The sequence below is a fragment of the Trichechus manatus genome, unplaced genomic scaffold (genome assembly GCF_000243295.1).
Source record: "Trichechus manatus latirostris isolate Lorelei unplaced genomic scaffold, TriManLat1.0 scaffold00038, whole genome shotgun sequence".
In the NCBI taxonomy this organism is placed as follows: domain Eukaryota; kingdom Metazoa; phylum Chordata; class Mammalia; order Sirenia; family Trichechidae; genus Trichechus; species Trichechus manatus.
In genome coordinates this window covers 4,248,179-4,273,760 of record NW_004443974.1, presented here as the reverse complement: position 1 = coordinate 4,273,760, position 25,582 = coordinate 4,248,179, and the positions used below count along the sequence as shown (strand labels likewise).

At 46.1% G+C, this 25,582-nt stretch overlaps 1 protein-coding gene across 3 annotated transcripts in view; it reads right to left on the bottom strand.

Annotated features, from left to right (window-relative positions):
• The window catches only part of RGS20 (regulator of G protein signaling 20), a 137,300-nt gene that overhangs the window by 97,696 nt on the left and 14,022 nt on the right, over positions 1 to 25,582 (bottom strand). The window contains exon 2 of one of the 3 annotated variants that reach the window (XM_004375609.2): positions 3,359 to 3,696. The exons of 1 other annotated variant lie outside the window; for it this stretch is intronic. In XM_004375609.2, the coding sequence (XP_004375666.1) occupies positions 3,359 to 3,696 (338 nt within the window). The remainder of the gene's footprint in view (positions 1 to 3,358; positions 3,697 to 25,582) is intronic. One more of the 3 variants, XM_004375610.2, reaches the window with a different exon arrangement.

Sequence of the window (25,582 nt, the reverse complement as noted above, 5' to 3'; positions counted from 1 at the left end):
ATCGCCAGGACTTTCTTCCAAGGTGCCACTGGGTGGATCTGAACCGCCAACATTTCAGTTAGCAACCCAGAGACTCCACACTGTGAGGCAGGTACTTTTATTACCTCCATTTTACAGATAGTAAAACTAAGGCATAGAGAGGTTAAGCACCACGACAAAGGTCACACAACTAGGCTGGGATCTGAACCCTGGCAGTTCCAGAGCCTGGGACTCTTAACCATTAGGCAAGACTGTCTCTCATATGCGTTACCGACGCTTACACAAAAGGTGTCACTTAAATGAACAAAAGATAAACAGGATGAGGCCCAGTAGAGAACTAGATTGTGAGCAAAAAAATATTTTAACAAAAATAGTGAATTGCAAATCTTGGTTGTGACAAAAAAAATACTGATGGAGTAATTTCATTAAAAATCTCCTCGCCAAGTTTGGGAAGGAAGTGTGGCAATTCCGTGAACTTAAACCCTTATTTTAGTCAATTGCACAGTCTAGAACTACTTACTTGATGTGAAACGAAGCCAAGCTACGCGGGGCCCGGCGTCCTGTGGCCTGGAAGAGGGGGCATGACCCAAGGAGTGTGGCTGGAGACTGATCCAGAAGCTCCATGCACCCCACACTTCGGGGGCAACTCGGAGTCCCAGTGGGGGCTGCCAGCTTCTGCGATTCGGTGGGCGAGAGGAGTCTAGCCTGCACCTAAGGCACCGGCCGGGGGTTGCGGGTGGGAGTAGGGGTCGAAAAAGAGCGGATTGGTCTCTGACGGATTCCGAAAAGGCAAGGAAGCGAGAAGAGATTTTCCCCTCTAGCGCTCTGCTCTTTCGGGCTTGAAACTGTGTATCCAAGTTTGTTTCACGACTCTGTCCACCGCCGGTGACGCGCGGGCAGAAGCGGCTCTCCGAGCTCCCAAGTCTGCGCTCCTCCGTCTAGGGTTCGCTCGGGCCAGGCCGCCCGCCAGCCCTCCTGCCGCGCGTTCGTACCCTCCACGCTGTTCTTCCAGGGTTTTCTACGTTGCTGGCAAGTCCCGACCGCTCGCGATCCGACCGCTCGCGACCCACCCACTCCCGGCGCGCGCCTCTGCCCCGGCCCCTCGCGCACTCACTCTCCCAGAGGCTGGGGGTGGCGCTTCCGACGGCTTCTCCCAGTCCCTCGCCGGTCCCGGTCCCAAGAGATTGGGGGAAGGGTGGGCGGGCCGCGCCCACAGACCCTAACGCTGCTCGCGTCTCGGGACGCCCCCGCTGCCCTGGTTCCTAGCCCGCCCACCTCCCCACAGGTCCCCTCCTGCCCCTTTCCCCACAGGCCGGGGGAAGGCGGGCAGCGCGCACAGACTCCCACGCCCACCTCGGTTCGGCACCGCCCGCGTCCCGCACCTTCTCCCTCTCTCTTTCGGTGCCCTGCTCTCCAGCTTCCTGAGCGCAGCTCCGAGAGTGTGAAGGAGTCTAGCGCCAGGTTTCTTCAAAAAGGAACCCTGCGGCGCCCGCACCTGAGCCGCCTAGGGGCGGGCGAAGGCTGGGGGCCAGCTCTCTCCATTCTGTCTGCAAAGGCGTAAAGGCTGAAGCCGATGAGACACGAGCCGTTCCTGGGGTCCGGGCGCCCTCTGCTCGGCGCGTCTCGCCCCTGCTCCTCCAAGTCGTCAGGTCTGTCACCCTCCTCCGGCGAGGAGCGGTTTTCTCTCCTTTCCCACCACGCTCCGCCCGCCCTCCCCTCGCGCCCCAGCCTTCTCCCCGTCCAGTGGGAACGACGGCGTCTCCAACCGCTTGGGTTTCCGAAAGAGGCTTCGGTCGGTGAATGTGCATTTTCGGTTTTAAGCGCAAAGCTCCCGCGTTCCCTCTCACTTACCCACCGTGGGCCATTGAGGTTGAACTGCGCCGACGCTCCCAGCGGACTCAGTGGAAACTGGTCACGGTGGCTCTATACCCCTCCAGACACGGACACACCCTCAGCCCACACCCCAAAATCCGCACTGACAAGCGGGGGCGCTGGGCGACCGGAGGGGCGCGGATCAGCACCCTGCTCCCTTCGCTGCGGCGGAGAGGGGCGGCGCGCGCCCGGCCGGCCGGGCCCGGAACCTTCCCAGGCCCGTGTTCTCCGTACCAGTCCCGGAAAGAGGAGAAGCGAGGTACTCACGCCGCCGCCGCAGTCAGCCCAGCCCGCGGGAGGGGACACTCCGGCCGGATCACCTCCGTCGGCCTTGCGCATGCGTCCGGAGCGCGCCTTAGTTTATTCTAATGCAGAATTCTGTCCTCGCAGCGCCGCCGACTCCTCTCCCAGCTTTCCCTTTTCTCCGGCTCACGGCCTCCTTCTCCCTCCCTTGGTCTGCCTCCTCTTTGCCCTCCACCTCCCACCCCCCCCGCCTGGCAATCCTAGGTCTCGTCTCCCACTGGCGGGGCGCGCTCGGCGGCGGCGGGGCTGGGGGACTCTCTACTGTGAGGGAACGCGCGCCTGACAGCGGCCCTCCTCCGACCCTGGGTCGGAAGCACCGAGAGTGTGGGCGCGGAGCCAGGCGAATGTCACCCACTGCCTCGGCGCGCGAGGGCCGAAGGGAGGATCGAGTGTGCGGGACTGCAAACTGGGGCTTGTGAATGCAGAAGGCCAAGGGCGGTGCGGATGCGAGGGGCGCAGTGCGGAGGGGGTGCTCGCTCCCCGGGAGAGTCCTGCCAGTGGACCGGATATTTTTAATTTCCAGGAAGGCAGCGCCTCTGGGGAGTAGGTCCCTCTCTTCGGAGTAATCTCTGACTCCAGACCCCTTCGAGACCCTCGACAGCCGCCCTTTCTCTTCGCTTCTCCAGGGACCCCGAGTCCAGGGGGAGAGAGCTACAAGAGGGTCGGGGGTGGCAGAGAAGCCTGCCGCCCAGCTCTGAGGGTCCGAAGCGCCGCGGGTCCCCGTAGCCCGCGGGTACCCTCGGGAGTGAGACACAGCCGCGCCCCGAGGCCGTGCACCCGAGCTCTGAAGGCCAGCCTGAAGGTGGAAGCTGACCTGACACAAAAATAACAGCACGTCATTTCCTCCCCTGCCTTGCAAGCCCGTGGCCGCCGCCCGGGGAGTGGGAGCGCAGGAAGGGCGGAGGCGCGTCCCAGGGGGCACGGAGGGCGGCTTGCGGAGAACGAGAGTTGGCGAAGCAGCTTTGGGCAGGGCGAGGGCTACAGCCCGCTTCGATTGACCCTGGGAGGAAAAGACCCAGGAAAAAGTTGCTTCCAGAGCCTTCCTGGGGAGGGGGCGGGGCCGGCCCCCTTTCCTCCTCGGCGCTGGGCCCTGCCCTCGGGATGGAGGGATGTCAGCCCGGGTTAGGAAGGAGCGGGAGAGGCGGCTCCCAGTCAGGCGGGGTAAGGTAGGGAGTGGGGGCGTGGTGGAGACCACCGAATTCACCGGCACTGGCGAGCTTTGCCGGGTGCGGGCGTCCTCTTCCCGGGGCTCTGCTACGCAGTGGGCAGGGGGGCCTGGGGATCGGCCGGGCAGTGCCAGCGCTGCCCCAAGCAGGAACGAGAGGCGGCCCGGCAGCTCCACGTGTCCCCGCGAGATCCCGGCAGCAGGCAAGGCTGGGAGCAGAGGGGAGAAGTCCAGACGCCGCTGGGGAGACTCTGGAGGGGGTCGCCGCAGACGGTGAGCGAAGAGCCCCGCGATGCCAGACAGCCAGCTAGAAAGGAGGCCAGGCAGCTTCGGGGCGGCGGGCGATCCTGGAAGCTGCGAAGGCAGAAGCGGGAAGGGCAGCAACCGGGAGGGAGAGAAAACCAGCACACCATTACTTTTGTGTCCAGCCACAGACTGAAGAACACTGGCGCTTAGATGGGCCTTTTACTTGGGGATGCAAGACAAGGCCGATGAAACCGTAAGGAAAGGCCTTTGGTTAGACTCTTTTGTGCCCCCCCGCCCCGGTTTTCTGACACAGTACGGTCCGTGGACCAGCTGCTCCGGTAACACCTGGGAGCTTGTAAGAAGTGTAGACTCTCAGGCTTCATCCCGACCTACTGAATCAGAATCTGGACATTAACATTACCAGGGGATTCGTATGCACTTTAAGTATGAGATGCACTATATAGACGAGAACGCTCACATCTCTTGGTTCTTTAAAATTTGGATGAGAATTTTTTAGTTCGCCTTTGCAACTCTTGCTCTCCCTCCCTCCTCTGATTCTCCTTCTTTCCTTCTGCGCTTTGCTGTCTGCCCTCTCCCTCCTCCCGAAGTGCCTCCTTGAAGAGGCATGGCGCTGGGCACTTGGCTCCACTGAGACAGGTGTCTAGGGCGACTTGGATAGGTGGCAGAAGGTGACTCAGGGAGCCGAGCCCCACCCCCGGCTGAGTGGAGAAAGAGACTAATTTGACTTTGACTGTGCTGGGTAAGGTGGGGAGAAGACCAGAACTCAATGTTGGGATCCGTACTTCAAGGGTACATCCTGCAGGCCTCTTTCCACACCCCGCGTGTCCATCTTATTCTCGGGAACATAGACTTTTCACCTTTCCACCTTCCACTTGTTTAGGAGACCCAAGCGGCGAGTGTGAGAGTAAAAACGTTCTCTTGCAGAGTGCAGGGAAGCATTAGTTTAGATGTCAGGAATCCAGGTTCTAGACTCAGCCTTGCAACTCCCTTGATGGCTAACCATGGGATAGTCTTTTTATTCTTTGTAAAGAGCTAGCGACTTGTAAGGCCAGCTGCCTTGCTCAGGCTCTGAGCTTTGAGAAGCTCTCAGGACTGTTTTTCCACTAACGTTTAGTGTAGATACAGACTGGACCCTAACTCAACCAAACCAAACACTCCGCTCAAGCAAAACAAAGGGACAATTTAATCTGCTTGCGAAAAGGAAGCGTGGTGGTTGCCAAGAAAAGTGAAGCCAGGGGCGGGGAGCAACAAGTAACAGTGGCAGAGCCGAGTGGCTCCGACGCGTAGCCGATCGCGCGGGCGGGGTACGCTGGGGGTGGGAGGGGACGCGGTGGCAGCTCTCCAGGGTCCTGACAGCAGGAGCGCCCGGGCGACCTAGGGGGCCCTGGCGCTGTTCCCCTGCTCCGCGGTCGCCAGGCCAGGCATGTTTTCTTTGGGTGGTGGAAGTCTTGTGGGAAGCACTGGTCGAGAGGGAGGGAGGAAAGCTAGCAACCCGTTCTGATTCATGAGGCCCTTTTTGGAATGCCGCCGAGAGCGTTGGCTGATTTGTCTTGGGTCGTTTGTATGAGCTTGGGGAGAGAGTTGGGCTCGGTTCGCATTTCCGAGTACGTTCACACAGTTTCTCTTCCCCTCGTTACTTTTTCTTGGAGAATAAAGTCGATCTCCCAGTGTTTTAATGCTCCCCATTCAGATGCTCCTCTCCCCTCCCGCGTTTTCGGGCGCAGATCTTTCATTTTAGGGGTTGGAGCCGGGAGCTAAGGAAGGTTCTGGAGAAGCGCCAACAGCTCACTCGAGGGGGGATGTGGGCCATTTGGAAAACGTTCAGAGCCTGCCTTGGCATCCAAAGGCAGAGCCGCCAAGCGTTAACCTCGCGGGGCGGGGGGAGGGCAGGGAACGTGCTTCTCTGTAAGGAGCTGGAGTGGGGCTCAGCCGGCGCCGAGCGCGCTCAGTCGCTGCCGGGCCGCTGGACTTGGGCCCTTGCTAGTTAGTTCCCGGGAGGGACCTGCTGGGGGCCGGAGGGGCCCTGCGTTAAACCTTGTTCCCGCGGTCTATAGCTTCAGCTTGACTAAGCCCCCTGCCCCCACGACCTTCCTGACCGGCCTTCACTCGGGCTTAGATCAAGCCATAAACGCTGAAAACGAGCGTCCGGAACACTCCTGAGTACGCGCGCCCAGCCCTGAGGACGCTAGAGAGGCCTTCTGTGGGTACCAGAATTTGATGTCTCCAGCTCCTGTTTCCAAATGGCTTTGTGAGGACGTGCGAACTTGTAACCTGATCCTTCTCTCTTCTCCCCTCACTCCAACCAGCTTCCCAAGTCCGTCGCACGCCCTTTCCCCGTCACGCTTCGTTAAGCATTTGCTTCGGTCTGGTGCTTCAGGACAGAGACTCTTGTGAGGGAAGTGGTGGAAATGTTCCGGCAGAATAAAAGTCCCAGATCCAACCCCAAAAAACAAACGTCTGACTTTAAGCTTCTCCAGAGATAGTCACCTTTTACCCTTTCCTAGGTTTTGTCTTCTCCGTCTCTCTTTTCTCTTTTCGCTAATTCTAGCTCTCATCCTGCTGCTTTGCAGCCTTGGCGTGGGACCGAGCGGTTTCTCTGACTGTTGGAGGTATGCAGCATGATAGGTGTGGGCTGTTGAAATTCATCCGTTTCCTTCGGCTTCCTGGCAAGGACAGAGCCACACAGTATCAGTGTAGCCACAAAAGCTCCATCAGAGAAAACATATCTGGGGAAAGGCCTTCAGCTACACCCAGCCCTGATCACTCTGGAGATCAGGCCTTCCTTTTAGCCCAGATTGTAGGTGACTGTCTGAGATTTCAAGAACATTAGCCACAAAATGGAATCATCATGGATTCCGTATTCCTGAAAGCTCTTCTCCTTAGGGATCCAGAAGATTTAAGGAAACAATTTGTTCTAATAGACTGTCAATTTGCCTAATCAAACATGCTGGTGATTAAACAGTGACCAGAATGTCTTTCTGCAGGCTATAAAATCACAACACCCCAAATCAATGTAAACAATGCCTCACCCACTTTCAAAAGCAAATTGAAGATTTTGATTCATGCCTAAATAATAACAGTTCTAAAGGACACATCCATAGCAGAATTAAACTGTTCCTTTACCAAAAATTTCTGAGAAGTTTTAGTATCAAAGCCAGTAAGAATGGAATTAGAAATTAGATTTCATTTTATAAAATGATCTATTTTGTCCTGACCTTTATTTTTAAAGTTGTATATTGCTGTAGTTTAGCCATATAATACATTTTTATTTTCTGTTATTTGGAGAAGTAGTTCTTTCACTTTAGATGTAAGAATGTAGCTGACAGTGACTGAAAACTCTGAAGGCAAATCGTTGCCTTCCCTAACCATAAATCACAGCCTGTAAAATGACAATAAATAAGCTAAATAAGTTGTGGATATGAGAGTAATAAATTAGTATTAATCTGAGGCTAATCAAACTATTAATTACATGTTCCTATTAAAGTTCATGTAGAATCTCAATGTTCCTAGTGAAAGTATAACTGTTAAAAAGAATATCGCTGCAGCTCATAATTATCCTTTGAAGGAATTCAGATAGTTCTGACATATCCATTCTTTTAATAACTTTTAAAATATTATTTATGCCTAGAGCTTATGTGGAGATGCCATAAAGAGATGTTGTATAATGGAGGCAGCAGTCCCTCGGTGGTGCAAACAGTTAACACATTTGGCTGCGAAACAAAAAGTTGGTGGTTCGAGTCCACCCAGAGGCACCTTGCAAGAATGCCTTGGTGATCTACTTTTGAAAAATCAGCCTTTGAAAACCCTAAAAAACACAGTTCTACTCGGACACACATGGGGTTGCCATGAGTCAGAATCCACATGATGGCAACTGGTTGTATAACCGAGGCAATGATAATGAGAAAGGTGGGGCTTTACCAGGCATGATGTCCTTCTCCAGGGACTGGTCTCTCCTGATAACATGTCCAAAGTACATGAGACGAAGTTTTGCCATCCTTGCTTCTAAGGAAAATTCTGGCTGTACTTCTCCTAAGACAGATTTATTTGTTCTTCTGGCGGTCCGTAGTATATTCAGTATTCTTCGCCAACACCATAATTCAAATGCATCAATTCTTTGAGCTTCCTTATTCATTGTCCAGCTTTTGCATGTATATGAGGTAATTGAAAATACCATGGCTTAGTTCAGGTGCACTTTAGTCCACAAAGTGACATCTTTCCTTTTTAACACTTTAAAGAGGTCTTTTGCAGCAAATTTGCCTAATGCAATACTTCCCTCTGATTTCTTGGGTCCAAGTAAAATGAAATCCTTGGGCATTGATAGTGGATCAAAGTAAATGAAATCCTTGACAATTTCAGTTTTTTTTCCGCTTATCATGATGCTGCTTATTGGTCCAGTTGTGAGGATTTTTGTTTTCCTTATGTTGAGGTGTAATCCATACTGAAGGCTGTAGCCTTTGATCTTCATCAGTAAGTGTTTCAAGTTCTTGTCACTTCCAGCAAGCAAGGTTGTGTCATCTGCATAACTCAGGTTGTTAATGAGTCTTCCTCCAATCCTGATGCCATGTTCTTCTTCATATAGTCCAGCTTCTCTAATTATTTGCTTAGAATATAGATTGAATAAGTAAGATGATAAATTACAACCTGACACACACCTTTCCTGATTTTAAACCACGAACTATCTCCTTACTCTGTTTGAACCACTGACTCTTGGTCTGTGTGCAGATTCCTCATGAACACAATTAAGTATTCTGGAATTCCCATTCTTTGCAATGTTATCCATAGTTTGTTATGATCCACACAGTCGAATGCCTTTGCATAGTCAATAAAACACAGGTAAACATCTTTCTGATAGTCTCTGCTTTCAGCCAAGATCCATCTAACACTAGCTGTGACATCCCTTGTTCCACGTCCTCTTCAGAATCTGGCTTGAATTTCTGGCAGTTTTCTGTTGATATACTGCTGCAACTGTTTTTGAATTATCTTCAGCAAAATTTTACTTGCGTGTGATATTAATGATATTGTTCGATAATTTCTGAATTCTGTTGGATCAGCTTTCTTTGGAATGGGCACAAATATGGATCTCTTCCAGTCGGTTGGCCAGGTAGCTGTGTTCCAAATTTCTTGGCATAGAAGAATGAGCAGTTCCAGTGCTGCATCCAGTTGTTGGAACATCTCAGTTGGTCTTCTGTCAATTTCTGGAGCCTTGTTTTTCGCCAGTGCCTTTGGTGTGGCTTGGACTTCTTCCTTCAATACCACTGGTTCTTGATCATATGCTTCCTCCTGAAATGGTTGAACTTTGACCACTTCTTTTTGGTACAATGACTGTGTACTCCTTCCTTCTTCTTTTGGTGCTTTCTTCATTGTTCAATATTTTGTCCATAGAATCCTTCAATATTACAGCTCGAGACTTGAAATTTTTTTTCAGTTCTTTCAGCTTGAGAAATGCAGAGTGTGTTCTTCCCTTTTGGTTTTCTATCTCCAGGTCTTTGCACATTTCATTATAATATTTTATTTTGTCTTCTCAGGCCGCCCTTTTAAATCTTCTGTTCAGCTCTTTTACGTCATCATTTCTTCCATTCGCTTTAGCTGCTCTACATACAAGAGCAAGTTTTAAAGTCTCTTCTGACATCCATTTTGATCTTTTCTTTCTTTCTTGTCTTTGTAATGACCTGTTGCTTTCTTCATATGTGTTCTTGAAGTCATCTCACAATCTGGTCTTCAGTCATTAGTGTTCAATGCATCAAATCTATACTTCAGATGGTGTCTAAATTCAGGTAGGATATACTCACAGTCATACTTTGACTCTCATAGACTTGTTTTCATTTTCTTCAGCTTCTACTTGAACTTGCATGTGAGCAATTGAAGGTCTGTTCTGCTCTTGGCCCCTGACCTTGTTCTGACTGATGATATTGATCTTCTCCATCATCTCCTTCCACAGATGTAGTTGATTTTATTCCTGTGTATGCCATCTGGCAAGGTCCACATGGATAGTTGCCGTTAATGTTGTTGAAAAAAAGATATTTGCAATGTATAAGTCATTGGTCTTGCAAAATTCTCTCATGTGATCTCTGGTATCATTTCTATAACCAAGGCCGTATTTTCCAAATACCAATCCTTCTTATTTGTTTCCAACTTTTGTATTCCAATCACCAGTAATTATAAGTGCATCTTGATTGCATGTTTTTGCAAGTTCAAACTGCAGAAATTGGTAAAAATCTTCCATTTCTTCAACTTTGGCATTAGTGGTTGGTTGATAAATTTGAATAATAGTCATATTAACTGGTCTTCCTTGTAGGCGTATGGATATTATCCTATCGCTGACAGCGTTGTACTTCAGGATAGATCTTGAAATGTTCTTTCTGATGATGAATGTGATGCCATTCCTCTTCATTTTGTCATTCCCGGAATAGTACATTGCTCAATTCAAAATGGCCAATACCAGTCCATTTCAGCTAACTAATTCCTAGGATATCAATCTTTATGCATTCCATCTAAGTTTTGACAATTTCCAGTGTTCCTAGATTCATACTTCATACATTCTGATTATTCATGGATGTTTGCAGCTGTTTCTTCTCATTTTGACTCATGCCACAATAGCAATGAAGGTCCTGAAAGCTTGACTCCATCCATGTCCTTAAGATCGTCTCCACTTTGAGGAGACAGCTCTTCTCCAGTCATATTCTGAGTGCCTTTCAACCTGAGGGGCTTTTCTTCTGGCACTGTATCAGAAATGTTCTGCTGCTATTCATAAGGTTTTCACTGGCTAATTCTTTTCAGAAGTAGACCACCAGGTCCTTCTTCCTCATCTGTCTTAGTCTGGAAGCTCAGCTGAAACTTGTCCACCACGGATGACCTTGCTGATATTTGAAATACTAATGGCATAGCTTCCAGCATCATAGCAACACACAAGCCCCCACAGTACGACAGATTGACAGATGAGTGGTGGAGAACCATTCTACTTTTGAATATTCTAATTCAAAAGTATGAATTACTTAAAAAAATTTAAATGACAAGAGTAAGAAAGGTCATATATCCAAATCCTGGTGTTTCAAGATCTACCTGGGCTTTTGTCTCCCATCTTTCTGACTACGTGGTTCATTAAAAAGGCTGACAAAGAAAAACAAAAATAAAATAAAATAAAACCTGTGCTCTTTCTTGGGAAACATTCTATATCTCCAAGAGCAGGAGGGGAAAATTATCATTACATAAAATACCAGAAAACTGCAAAGAAAAATTAAGAACTCATTTTTGAAACTTTAGTGATGTTTTTCTGGGATTTCCAGTTCTATAAAATTTGCATTTGTTTAAACTACTATATTTTCTTATTATGTTGTTGGGTGCCCTTGAATCAATGTCACTCCATGTGACAGAAGATAATTTCCCCTGGGGTTTTCTAGGCTGCAGTCTTTATGGAAGTAGATCACCAGGTCTTTCTTCCCGTGGAGCCGTGGAACTGTGGATTTGAACTGCTAACCTTTCAAGTAGCATCCCAGTGCTTAACCGTTTGCACCCCCGGGCCTCCTTTTTTCCTGTTATGGAGATTTACAATTTAAAAATTCAGCATGTACGTATTTTTACAGAGAAAGCTGTTCTAGAGAATAGTAGGCAATACTCTAACCAAAACCGTACTATATTTTGCATATTTATTTTTATCATAAAAATAATCGACAGTTTTTATCCTGATGTATTAACCCATGTATAAGATGGTCTCGTATACATTGTTTCACTAATCACCTCTGTCTGCAGGTATTTACTGAGGAAATTGAAGACCAGTGGGGTTAGATGATTTATTTTGGAGCCAGTAAGGAGTAGAAGGAGCCCTGGTGGCACAGTGGTTGAAGTGCTCAGCTGCTAATGGAAAAGTCAGTGATTCTAACCCACCAGCTGCTCTGCGGGAGGAAGATGTGGCAGTCTGCCTCTGTAAAGATTTACGGCCTTGGAAACCCTATGGGGCAGTTCTACTGTGTCCTACAGGGTCACTATGAGTTGGAATCAATTCAACGACAATAGGTTTGGTTTTTTTTTTGTTTAAGGAGTAGGTCTGTCCTGGGCTACAGGCCTGGGCCTCCTGACTCTGATGCTTCCTGTCACCACAGACAGGAGACACAGTCATTATTTACTGATGCTGAAGACAGTAGCTGATGACAGTGATATTGCTGATTCTTAATCTCCTAGTGTTTATGATAGTTTCTAGTTGTAGTTAAGTACCTTTGATCACATTGGAGCCCTGGCGGCGCAGTGGTTAAGAGCTCAGCTGCTAATCAAAAGGTTGGCAGTTTGAATCACATTAATTCTCATAGAACAAAATTCCACTTTTTCATTCTTCTTACAATCAGCAACGTCATAGTTTGAATAACGTCCCCCCAAAAATGTGTGTATCAATTTGGCTGGGCCATAATTCCCAGAATTGTGTGGTTGGCCTCCATTTTGTGACTGTAATTTTATGTTAAAGAGGATTAGGGTGGGATTGTAACACCACCTTTACCCAGGTCACATCCCCGATCCAAGGTAAAGGGAGTTTCCCTGGGGTGTGGCCTGCACCTCCTTTTATCTCTCAAGAGAGAAAAGGAAAGGGAAGCGAGCAGAGAGTTGGGGACTTCATATCATCAAGAAAGCAGTGCCGGGAGCAGAGTGCATCCTTTGGACTGGGGTCCCTGCTCAGAGAAGCTCCTAGTCTGGGGAAACACTGAAGAGAAGAAGGCTGACAGAGAGAAAAAGGCTTCCCCTGGAGCTGACGCCCTGAATTTGGACTTTTAGCCTACTTTAACTGTGAGGAAATAAACTTCTCTTCGTTGAAACCATCCACTTGTGGTGTTTCTGTTATAGCAGCACTAGCTAACTAACACAAGCAAGTACTGGGAATTCCACTAGTCATGCTTCCAAATCTACATTGGAGGTTGAATTACTGACTTCAGCTCTATAGGCACTGGACCAGTTAATCATATGTCTGCTAATTCTTCATCTTCCTCAGTAAATTAATTAGTTCTCTGAGGTCCTAAAAGAATAATACAGTCTCTACAATTGTCTGATTTACTTAAAACTAAGGAATAGAATTTTAGGCAGGACCAGGGCATTAGATCATATAAGGCCCTGACATTTTAGTTAGTCAAGAATTCATGCCAAAATGAAGGCATTAGGAGAATCTGCCTCGCTTAATGTCAGATACCGTTCGGAAGTTGAATCTATGGAGGCCAGAATATTGTTGTTCTGAAATGAAATGCAATATAGTTGAAACTCTATTTAATTTCCTGTGAATTTTCCTTAGAAGCAAGGATGGTGAGACTTCATCTCACATACCTTGGACATGTTATCAGGAGGGACCAGTCCCTGGAGGAGGACATCATGCTTGGTAAAGTAAAGGGTCAGCGAAGAAGAGGAAGACCCTCAACAAGATGGACTGACACAGTGGCTGCAACAATGGGCTCAAGCATAACAACAATTGTGAGGATGGCGCAGGCTTGGGCAGTGTTTCATTCTGTTATGCATAGAATCGCTATGAGTCAGAACTGACTAGACGGGCACCTAACAACCACAACAACAATGATAAGAACACTATGAAAAATGAAAAACTCCTTCATCACAATTCTAAGAGCTGGTGGGTGCAAATGTTCACATGAGAACGCAGGGGGATGGAGTTGCTCAGAATAATCCAAAGCCTTCTCTTTCTTAAGTCGTGTATACTAAAAATAAAATTTTCCATCACTGCTATCATCTGACCCCTAACATTCTCCCCTGGCTCCGGTGCTCTCCTAAAGTGCCTGGTGAAAGGAAGAGAGAGGTTGGCGAGAGCACAGAGCAGTGGAAAAAAGCCACAGACAGAGGAGGGTGGGCTCTAAAGCAGAGGCAGGAGATGGAGACCCCGCCAGCAGTTTGCTTTGACTTTGGATTAGTCTCTTCCCGTGCCTGGACCTCGATTTTCTATTCCATACCGTAAAGGATACAGTGAATATGGTCTCTAAGGTTCTTTTTTTTTTTTTTGATAATATATATTTTGTGTTTTCAGTGAAAGTTTACACAGCAGATTAGGTTCCCATTTGACAGTTTGTACACAAATTGTTCAGCGACATCAGTTATATTTTTCACAATGTGTCAACATTCTCTTTAACTGCATTCTGGTTGTTCTGTTTCCAGTACTGCAGTTTCCCTTCCCCCTTACCTTCTCCTCTTTGCTTTAGAGTAATTGTTGACCTTTTGGTCTCATACAGATGGTTTTTTAATGGAGCACTATACTCACGGGTAATATCCTTTATTTTGTGTGCCAGTCTGTTATTTCGCTAAAAGGTGACCTCAGGGGATAGTTTCTGTTCAAAGTTTAAAGAGTATCTCAGGACGATAGTCTCAGGGAGTCCTCCAGTCTCAACTAGTCTAATAAGTCTGGACCTTTTAAGAATTTGAGTTCTGTTCGGCATTTTTCTCCCATTCTATAAGGTTCCGTCTATTGTGGCCCTGATCAGAATGGTTGTTAGTGGTAGCTGGGCACCATCTACTTCTTCTGGTCTCAGAGTAGATGAGGCTGTGGCTTGTGTAGGCTATTAGCCCTGTAGACTAGTTTCTTCTCTGAGACTGGTCTGTAAGGTTCTTACTGCGTTTACTTCTGGGTTCAGCATGGCTCCCATTCTCTGACACATAATCACTCTCTATGGCCCTCTCTTGGGACATGTGTGCAGGCACATACCACAGACCTCAGCCTTACCTTGAGATGGAGAAGCAGAGCAGAATCCCTAGAAAGTTCCAGAGCCAGCCTACCTCTCCAAGCACCCACTTACCAGCATCCCCATTGTGACTTCCCCTAAACCACACCCAACCCTGTTGCCGTCGAGTCGATTCCGACTCATACACAGCGTAGAACTGCCCTATGGGGTTTCCAAGCAGTGGCTGGTGGATTTGAACATGACCTTTTGGTTAGCTGAGCTCTTAACCACTGCGCCACCAGGGTTTTCGGTCTTCCTCAGTCCTCTTAATTAAATTACAGCAGCCTTGGGAACAGTTGCAGCCTCTGAGTATACACAGAATATAACTCATTCCCCACCCTGCAATTGGAGTGATCTTTCTAAAAGCCAGCTGTGATTATGTTCCTTCTCTGCCTCTAACCATTCAGTGGCTCCCCTTTTCCATACTGGATGATGTTCAAGTGACTTAATACGGCATCTAAGATCTTTCATGATTTGTTGATTTGTAATGTTTCTCTCTCACTATTCGTTTTCTTGTGATCAAACCTCCTATCATATCAATGTTCTTTTAGCTCCTAAAATCTCATTGTTCTTTCTCATCTCTGGGACTTTGTATAATGTCTGAATTGTCCCCTCCCTCAATCTGCTCTCCTCCTCCATCCCAGGGCAGTCTCCTACATATCCTTCAAGTCTCAGCCTAGGTGCCATTTCCTTCAGGAAGCTCTCCAAGATTGGGTTAGTGTTGTAGTTAGTTGCCATTGAGTTGGCTGTGACTCATGGCGACCCCATGTATAACAGAACAAAATGTTGCCCGGTCCTGCACCATGTTTACAATTGCTGGTATGCTCGAGTCCATTGTTGCAGGCACTGTGTATTTTGAGTGTCTTCCAACCTAGGGGGCTCATCTTCCAGCACTATACGGGCCAATATTCTGTTGTGATCCGTAGGATTTTCATTGGCCAATTTTCAGAAGTAGATCGCCAGGCCTTTCTTCCTAGTCTGTCTTGGTCTGGAAGTTCTGCTGAAACCTGTTCACCATAAGTGACCTTGCTGGTATTTGAAATCCTAATATCATAGCTTCCAGAGTCATAGCAACAGGCAAGCCACTACAGTGCGACAAACTGACGGATGGTGGTAGATGGTGTTGGCTGCCTGGTGTGTTTTCTCATGTTCTAGCACTGACTGCTCTATGTTGTGATAGTCTGTTTCTACATAAACTCTGAGCTCTGTGAGTGTTAGCACCTTGCCTCATTCAGACCTGTGTCTCAAAAACCTAAAACAGATCTTGGACATAGCAGGCATTAGATTAATATTTAAGTCAATGAAATTAAAAATGACATGACCTTGAATTGATAGTTGTTGAAGCTGAGTAATGGGTACATAGGGTTTTATTATAATATTTTCTCTACTTTCATATAAGTTTGACATTTTCCATACAAAAAAAAAACTTTTAAAGACAAGATTTTTAATTTCTATACCATCCATCTGATTTCTTCTTAAATTGTAGCAGACAAGAAACTGTGGGATAGAAGCTGCCACAATTCCACGTGCAAGCCTCCTGGGTCGGTGGTTTCTTAAAATGGGTGTTTGGAGCCACGTGGTGTAGAGGGAACATTAGTGGGCCCCCCTTGAGAAGCATGCACCCTACCTGTCCCGCATGGTCCAGGCCTTCGAGCCAAGCTTCATGCTGATGGGGCACAAAAATTAACAAACAGGTTGGCAAGAACAGGGATGCTACTGTTTGTGCAGAGTGGACAGTTGGTGGCAGGGTGCGCAGGAAGGCCCCTTGGGCTCATAGTTGGTCCAGGGCTCCTCATGAACCAAGCTTTGCGCGTGCCTCACTCAGGCCAGGCCCGCCCTCTCAGCCTGAGGCATTCTCCTTGCTCTGGCCTGGCTGCCTGGAGAACTTGTTAGCGGTCATTGATTTCTTTGAGTTGTACTTGACTGAATTGAAATGCTCTGGTTGGCATTCTAGGATGTTTTTCTTTTGGAAGCTGGAAGGTTGGCACCATAATGCTGTCTTGAAGTCACACATTTTGGGGCCACTTAGGATTCATAACTATTATTAATTTTTTGGGGGGAACATGAAACTTAAGGCTTAAGGGACTTTAACAACCCTTAGATTAAAGAGGCCAGGACCCCTCAATGCAGGTTTTTAAAATTCAAAGTACATGATTAAAGCTCACATCTTTATAGTTTACCATTTCCCTAGACTTTCTCATTTGATCTTTCCAAACAACACAATGAAATTATATGTGAGAGATATTGTTTTGATTTCCTAGGTGATAAAGCCAAGGCTCAGAGAATGAAACCAACAAAAACCTATTGCTGTTGATCTGATTCTGACTCATAGTGACCTAATAGGACAGGGTAGAACTGCCACATAGAGTTTCCTAAAACTAGTTTTTATGGAAGCAGACTGCCAAATCTTTTTCCCGCAAAGTGGCTGGTGGGTTTGAACTGCTGACATTCTGGTTAGCAGCAGAGTCTTAACCACTTCGCCACCAGGGCTCCTAAAATGAAACCCAATCCTATAAAACTTAGACCTCAGTCCCAAAACCAGTTCTTGTCATTCCACAAACATTGCTCTCCATATCACCATTCCGCCCAGTGCAGTTTATACCTGGGTTGTCAGAAAGATTACTAGACTTTTCCCATTGGTCAAAAGGATGTCTTCAAGTAGTCAGACTTCAGTTAGTTACAACTGAGCCTTGAGATTACTCATTTGAAATTCTGCAATGCTTGCGTTTCCACCAGATGTCACCATTCACCATTCTTTCAATTATTAGACAGGAAGCGCCCTCTCACTCCTGGGCTCCTCAGAATGTCTCTTGCTTCTGGGCAGGGTGTGGCGGGCTGTGTGCCAAGAAGGAGGCAGCTGAGCTCTGACTCTTGATTTCAGGAGAAGGAATTTGAAAGCGTAGTGGGCCTTCAAGTCCCTCTGAGTTCCTAAAATTTAAAGGCAGTCAATTTTTCTCGCCCTTGTGATTTCACGTATTTAGAGAAGAGCCCAGGTCTGACGCATGAGCCAGGCAGAATGCTGTGCGCTGGCCTTTGGACAAAACTTCTAAGAAAAAGAGGCGATTTTTTTTTTTTATTGTTGTCCTTTAAGTGAAAGTTTACAATTCAAGTTAGCCTTTGATACAAAAATTTATACATACATTGTTATGTGACCCTAGATGCTCTCCCTATACTGTGACAGCACATTCCTTCTTTCCACCCCAGATTTCCCGTGTCCATTCAACCAGCTCCTGACCGTCTCTGCCTTCTCATCTCACCTCTGGACAGGAGCTGCCCATTTAGTCTCATGTATCTACTTGAGCTAAGAAGCACACTCTTCACGAGTATCATTTTATGTCCCATAGTCCAGTCTAATCTTTGTCTGAAGAACTGGCTTCAGAAATAGTTTTAGTTTTGGGCTAACAGAGAGTCTGGGGGCTATGTCTTCCGGGGTCCCTCCAGTCTCAATCAAACCATTAAGTCTGGTCTTCTTACTAGAATTTGAGATCGGCACCCCACCTTTCTCCTGCTCTATCCAGGGCTCTCTGTTGTGTTCCCCTGTCAGGGTGGTCATTGGTGGTAGCCAGGCACCATCTAGTTCTTCTGGTCTCAGGCTGATGAAGTCTCTGGTTTATGTGGTCCTTTCTGTCTCTTGGGCTAATACTTTCCTTGTGTCTATGGTGTTCTTCATTCTCCTTTACTGCAGGTGTGTTGGTACCAATTGATGCATCTTAGATGGCTGCTTGCTAGCTTTTTTTTTTGGCTTTAACAAAGAGAAATTTATTTTCTCACAGTCTAGTAGGCTAGAAGTCCAAATTCAGGGCATCAGCTCCAGGAGAAGGCTTTCTCTCTCTGTTGACTCTGGAGGAAGGTCCTTGTCATTAATCTTCCCCTGGAGTAGGAGCTTCTCTGAGCAGGAACCCCGGGTCCAAAGGATGCACTCTACTCCTGGTGCTGCTTTCTTGGTGGTATGAGGTCCCCCCAATGCTCACTAGTTGTTAAGACCCCAGACGCCACTCACCAAAGTGGGATGCAGAACATTTTCTTCATAAACTTTGTTATGCCACTTGACCTAGATGTCTCCCGAAACCATGGTCCCCAGACTCCTGCCCCTGCTACTCTGTCCCTTGAAGTGTTTGGTTATATTCAGGAAACTTCTTAGCTTTGGCTTAGTCCAGTTGTGCTGACTTCCCCTGTAGTGTGTGCTGTCCTTCCCTTCACCTAAGACAATTCTTGTCTACTATCCAGTTAGTGAATACTCCTCTTCTTCCCTCCCCACCCTCGTAACCATCAAAGAATGTTTTCTTCTGTGTTTAAAACCTTTTCTTGAGTTCGAAAAAGAGTCTTGATGAGAGGACACCCGGGATTCTGGCCCCACTCTGAAGTCAGTGGTAGGAAACAATGCCAGGGTGGAGTATGGCCTCTTAGGAGGAGTCAGAAATAGCCCCTCACCCCAATTCCTTCCCCTTCTCAGCTTCCATATGCTCCAAATTACAATACTGGGTATTCATTCTTGTAGGTCTCATATGAGCTTTCCCTGTAGATTTCATGAGTAGGAGCAATATATTAATCCATTTACATCTAGGTGCAAATGAATTTGCCTCTATTTTTTGCTAACAGGACAAACCAGGCCAGAAGGAGAGAATGAGGGGCCTTGGGGATGCCTGAGGAAGTTGGTGAAAGGTCTAAGATGAGGGGTGGCTGAGAAAGAGGCACACTTTTCTTACCTCCTGATTTGGCCCAGGCTAATGGATTTGGTACCTGAGGACCTGCATTTGCTTCCTACCTCATCACCCCCTCCATATCTTCGCCCTGCCCATCTCAAGTGCTGTAAGGAATTCACGTGGATGGTGACTGGCACTCATAAGCCTGGGCTCCCCAGGGGACATTGAATAATGGCATATGCCTAGTTTTCTTCTCCAATATGGTAGCTCCTGTAAAGGAGAAGCTTACAGATGGAAGTTATTGAAAATAGTGTTAAATGTTCAAACTCAAGCCATGTATTTTAACTAATCTCACAGTAACCTCGGACATTTTCCCATGGCTATTTTTCAGAGCTGTACAAATTTCTGCCAAGTGTCCTGAGTAAGGTCATCTCTCAAGAGATAACATATCCATAAACTTTGGAATGCACTAATGGGGATGTAAGATGAAAAAACTCACTGCCATCGAGTTGATTATGACTCATAGCAACCCTATAGAACAGAGTAGAACTGCCCAATAGGGTTTCCAAGGCTGTAAATCTTTACGGAAGCAGACTACCACATCTTTTTCCCACCAGAGCAGCTGGTGGGTTGGAACCACCAACCTTCCGGTTAGCAGCTGAGCACTTCAACCACTGTGCCACCAAGGCTCGCTTGAATTGGGACATAAGTACCTAGTTTATATCTGTTTGATAGTTAAAAGTTCTTCTGACCCAGTCAACTGAAGCCAACCACTCATAAAGAAACCAATGCCCCACAGTAACCAGTGAATGATCTTTCCCTGCTTTTATAATCACTCTCTCTAAATTAAAGACTTTTTGCTTAATCAATCACTCAGAACTTCTTTGTTAGAATTAAAGCCAAGAAGCTGGGCTATATAATGAAGAACGAAGCATCAGGATTGGAGGAAGACTCATTAACAACCTGTGATATGCAAATGACTTTGCTTGCCAAAAGTGAAGTCGACTTGAAGCACTTACTGATGAAGGTAAAAGACTATAGCCTTCAGTATAGATTATATCTGAAAATAAAGAAAATGCAAAGTCTTACAGCTGGACCAAAAACAACATCACGATAAATAGCGAAGAAATTGAAGTTGTCAAGGATTTCAATCTTCTTGGATCAACAATCAACACCCACGAAAATAGCCGTCAAGAAATCAAACGTGTTGCTTTGGACAAATCTGCTGCAAAAGACCTCTTTAAAGTGTTAAAAAGCAAAAATGTCACTTTGATGATTGAGGTGACCCTTACCCAAGCCATGGTATTTTCAATCGCCTCGTATGCATGCAAAAGCTGGACAATGAAAAAGGAAGACCAAAGAAGAATTAACTTATTTGAATTGTGGTGTTGGCAAAAAATATTGACTACATACCATGGACTGCCAGAGGAACAAATAAATCTGTCTTGGAAGAAGTACAGTCAGAATACTCCTTAGAAGTGAGGATGGCAAGACTTTGTCTCGCTTACTTTGGACGTGTCATCAGAAGGATCCAATCACTGAAGAAAGACGTCATGCTTGGTAAAGTAGAGGGTCAGCAAAACAGAGGAAGACCCTCAATGAGATGGACTGACTCAGTGGCTGCCACAATGGGCTCAAACATAGCAATGATTGTGAGGATGGCTCATGACCAGACAACATTTCCTTCCGTAATAGACGAGGATGCTATGAGTCAGAATTTGAACATTCTACTAGAATATTCCTAGGTTTAGTTCTATCTTCATTAAGTTTGCTTGGAACACAATATGTATTCCTGAGTTATTGTCTGAATCTTTATTTATATCAGGGGTATAAAGTTATCTTTTCCAAAAATGTTATTATTCTTGTTACATCTACTCAGTTTTCCCTTTATCCCTTGCTAACGTGACTCTTGGAGCCCTGGTGGTGCAGGGGTTCAGAGCTCAGCTGCTAACTAAAAGGTGGGCAGTTCAAATCCACCAGCTGCTCCTTGGAAACCCTATGGGGCAGTTCTACTCTGTCTTATGTTGTTGCTATGAGTCAGAATTGCCTCGATGGCAATGGTTTTTATTTTTTTTTGGTGAGGTGTCTCTCCAAGCTGTGTCGTTTGTATCAGCTATTTCTTCTCTCATAATTTTAATTTCTTCATTTTCCTCCTCTGTGTTCCAGAAAGGAGCCCCGATGGTGCAGTGGTTTAAGAGCTACAGCAAGCTACGGCTGCTAACCAAAAGGTTGGCAGTTCGAATCCACCAACCACTCCTTGGAAACCCTATGGGGCAGTTCTACACTGACCTATAAGGTCACTATGAATTGGAATTGACCAACGGCAATGGGTTTGGTTTTTTCGGTTTTTGGTGTTCTGGAAGAATTTCTCAAACATGTTTTCGAATTTGATAGTTTTAATTTTTGTGGCACCCAATCTGCTATTAAAAGTGTCCCTTCATTTTTAAATTGATAACTGTGTATCTTATATTCACATAAAACTTTCTTTTCTAGAATTCTTCTTTCTTGTGACCCTTCATTCTAATTTCAGATATGCAACATCTACTTGGCTATTATAATAAATATAACCCCAATATACATTACTAAAATATTTCTTCTGTGTCCTATATGAATGTGGTGTGGTAGTCCTGTCAACATCCACCTCCAACAAAACCACCAGCAGCCACAGAACACACTCTGGCTCAGTAGGTGGAACCTCTAGCTAGCAGCACTGACAGGGGGCCCGAAGATGCCCCCTGTGGGTTTTCCACTAATGTGGTAATGCCCTGCCTTGGATGAATGAGGAATCCCTGTGGCAACACTCCAGCAGCCTGGAAGCTAAGAAGCATTTGAGAATCCTGGGTCACCTCCAAGGAATAATAGGTTTATTATTTTCTATCCCACTGAACTCTGAACCTGAGGTGACCATTCTTGTATGAGGCCATGCAGATCCGCCAGTTTTATTTGTATATTCAGAAATGCCAGATTCAAGAACAAAAGCAAACTCGGGTTAAGTTTGAAAACCACATCATGCTATATGTGGTTTTAACCCATTTTCATTTAGAAGAACCTCGGAAAAATACTATTTATTTTACTAAAATAAATCACTGTGTGTGTAAGGAGGGAGATGACGGTCTCTGAAAATATAATCCAGTGAAGAAAACCCAATCTTTAATACAAAACTCTGAAAGACAATTATTAAAATGTTTTAAAAATTGGCAAAAATAACCAAAATTATATTTAAAAGTTTTTATTTAAAACTTTGAAGACTAGGACTGATTAGTCTCTTCTTTGTATGAATAAATAAATCTTCATTTCCAGTGGAAAACAAAGATGATTGCATCTTGTTTTAGTGAGTGTCTTAGTCATCCAGGAGCCCTGGTGGCTCAGTGGTTAAGAGCTGCAGCTGCTAACCAGAAGATTGGCAGTTCGAATTCACCAGCAGCTCCTTGGAACCCTATGGGGCAGTTCTACACTATCCTATAGGGCTACTATGAGTCAGAATCAACTCGATGGTTTTGATTTTCCTAGCTATCTAAAACCAAAAAAACCCAAACCTGTTGCAATTGAGTCTATTCCAACTCACAACGACCCTATAGGACAGAGTAGAACTGCCCCACAAGGTTTCCAAGGCTGTAATCTTTATAGAAGCAGACTGGCACCTCTTTCTCCCAAGGAGCAGCTGGTGGGTTTGAACTGCCAACCTTTTGGTTAGCAGCCCAATGCTTTAACCACTGCGCCACCAGGGCTCCTTCTTAGTTACCTAGTGTTGCTATAACAGAAATACCATAAATGGGTGGCTTTAACAAACAAATTTATTTTCTCACAGTTTAGGAGGCTAGAAGTCCAAATTCAGGGTGCTAGCTCTAGGGAAAGGCTTTCTCTCTCTGTCAGCCATGGAGAAATGTCCTTCCTTGACTCTTTGAGCTTCTGCTGCTGGGTGATCTTCATGTGGCTTAACTTCTCTCTTCCCCTTTCTCTGCTTCTCTCAATTGCTTATTTAATGTTTTTTATATCTCAAAAGAGATTAATTTAAGACACACCCTACACTAATCCTGTCTCATTAACATAACAAAGACAACCCATTCCCAAATAGAATTATAACCACAGGCATAGAAGTTAGGATTTACAACACATTATTTTGGAGGACACAATTCAATTCATAACAGTGAGCAAACTCTCAGCTTTTGCATGATATCCCCATTGGAAAAGGAGTGAAAGTTTTCCCAGTATCCGCACTTTATTGATGAGAAATACTAATTGACTGAACTCTAGCTTAAGGAATTTGATTTTTTTTTTCAAGCCAACTGAGAAACATAGTGGTTTCTTTTATGATGCCTTCAGGATGTCTTATTCTCTTTATGTAGTCTCTGAAATTTCTATTTAAGACTTCTGTCACCAGCAGGTCTTTTCGCAATAGGAGTCTATTCTTTTCTTGATACAATGATTTTCTGTGTTATCTGCTGAGAGTTGTGTCAGAATTTTAAACTCTGGATTTATAGATTAGAGCCAAGCGAATGGTATGGTTTAGAATAGAAATGCTTCCCAGTACCTTGGGCTCCTCCATGTTTCTCAGCCTTTCCAATTAGATTGGCCACATGCTTGGTTCTGGCTAGTCAAAGTGAAAGTGAGTAGAAGCAATGTGACTCACTTCCCACTGAGACAGTTAAACTTCCCCACTGTCCCATCCCTGAATACGTGACCTTGAATCCAAAATATGGCCAAGTCACAAGATAAAAGCAGCCCTTGTCCTGGAGTCATTGCTCAAAGAATAGCCTGACCAATATCAAACTGTGACACGGTGAAAAGTACACTTCTATTTGTGCGGCCACTGAGATCTTAGGGATTTATTTGTGACTGCAGCATGACCAGACTTACCTTGACTGATGAAAACGGGTTGTCTGCGTTGGGCTTTTGTACCTTACTTATGCTGAGGGACTAATATTTGGTGTCTGGTATTTATTGTCAGTCAAGGTGAAACATTTATTTCTGTTTTTCATAAAAACTATCATTCGTTTCTTAAATTTTATGGAAATTATATGAAGGATTTTGAAGTTTGCCTTTTGCTGTTCACGTTTAAATATATCACCATTTTAGAGGCGGGGCCAAGATGGCGGAGTAGTCAGATGCTTCCAGTGGACTCTCTTACAACAAAGACCTGATAAAACAAGTGATTCGATTATATATGGCAATCTGGGAGCCCTGAACATCAAAGGCAGAATTGAAGAACCAGACTGAGTGGCAGGAGGAAGGAGAGACAGTTTGGAAACAGCGAGGAGTTGCCAGACCTGACCCGGTGAGAGCCTGAGCCCTTCAGGCCTGATCAGCTCAGGGGTTTGCGGCAAGGCAAGCAAGCAGCCGTGCTTGGGAGGTGCATTTTCCACACTGGGAGAGACTTACACCAGAGAGTCTACACAGCGGTGCAGAACAAGTGAGAAGCAGCCCTTGATCTGGCTAAAAGATAAGTAATTGTGTACGGCCTACCTCACGGATCAAAAACACCCCCCTTAGGGAAAAACCTCTTTCGCACTTACCTCCCAGCTCCCTCCTCTGCAATGGGTCCCAGACCAGCTTCAGCAATTGCTGAGTCCCCTGGGCCGGAAGCAGGATCCATCACACGCCCAGAGTCATTCTCCCTACCTTGGAGAGTGAACAAATTAACAAAAATCCTGCCAGCTTCCCTCCAGGAACCCAGGGTAGGCACAGCTCCTTTGCCTAGGCACAGGCATAAGGGATCCACGGACTTTGAGTGACTTTTCCCCACATAGACTCGTGTGGGCCCATCTCAACAGTGTAGGCCCTCATTACTGCAGTACAACAGGGTATATACTGGAACTCTAACTTCAACTGTTTCAGCTGTGAAGTGGCAGGTTCTTGACATTTGACACTGCTCTGCCCATTAAGCAGGGTCTTCACCTACCCACATCAGGGGCCTGAGAACTGGTGGCTCCACCCACACCACCTAGCCATCTGCAATAGGGGCCCATGAATAAGAGGTGTCCCCCAGTCCTTACATCCAACAGCATTAGGTGCTCATAGTCTGGGTGCAAAACCCACCCACCTGCACGCTCTAGGGAACAGGGACATGCCACCCTCCTGGACACTCAGGGGTGGCCGTCAGCCTCCTGCCTTCCTCAGAGTGTGTCCCACTGCTACAGTCAGATGTCTGTGCCTACACCAATCACCTACGCCTGTCTAGGACTGTAAGTGAGAGCCTGCACCACACACTTGGTGGTTATCTACCTGGGCACCTGAGCTGAATCTATACAGGAGGAGTGGGCAGACTCCTGAGCTCACATACCTAGAAAATGATCTAACAACTGGGTGACAGGACATTAGAGCTTCAAAGTTGCCAATAATCAAACTAGCTCATACAAGCAGCCTCTTTGGGCATAACAAAATAAAACAAGAAGCTAGGACACAGTAAGCAAACATAAAATAAATAAATATAACAACTTATTGATGGCTCAGAGACAACAGTCAATATCAAATCCCATAAAAAGGCAATCCATGATGGCTTCAGCAAGCTCCCAGAATAAAGAATCTAGAAATTTTCCAGAGGAGGAAAATTTCTTGGAATTACCAGAGGCAGAATACAAAAGATTAACATACAGAACTCTTCAAGAAATTAGGAAGGGAATTAAGCAAAATGCAGAACATGCAATAGAGGACATTAAAAAGAT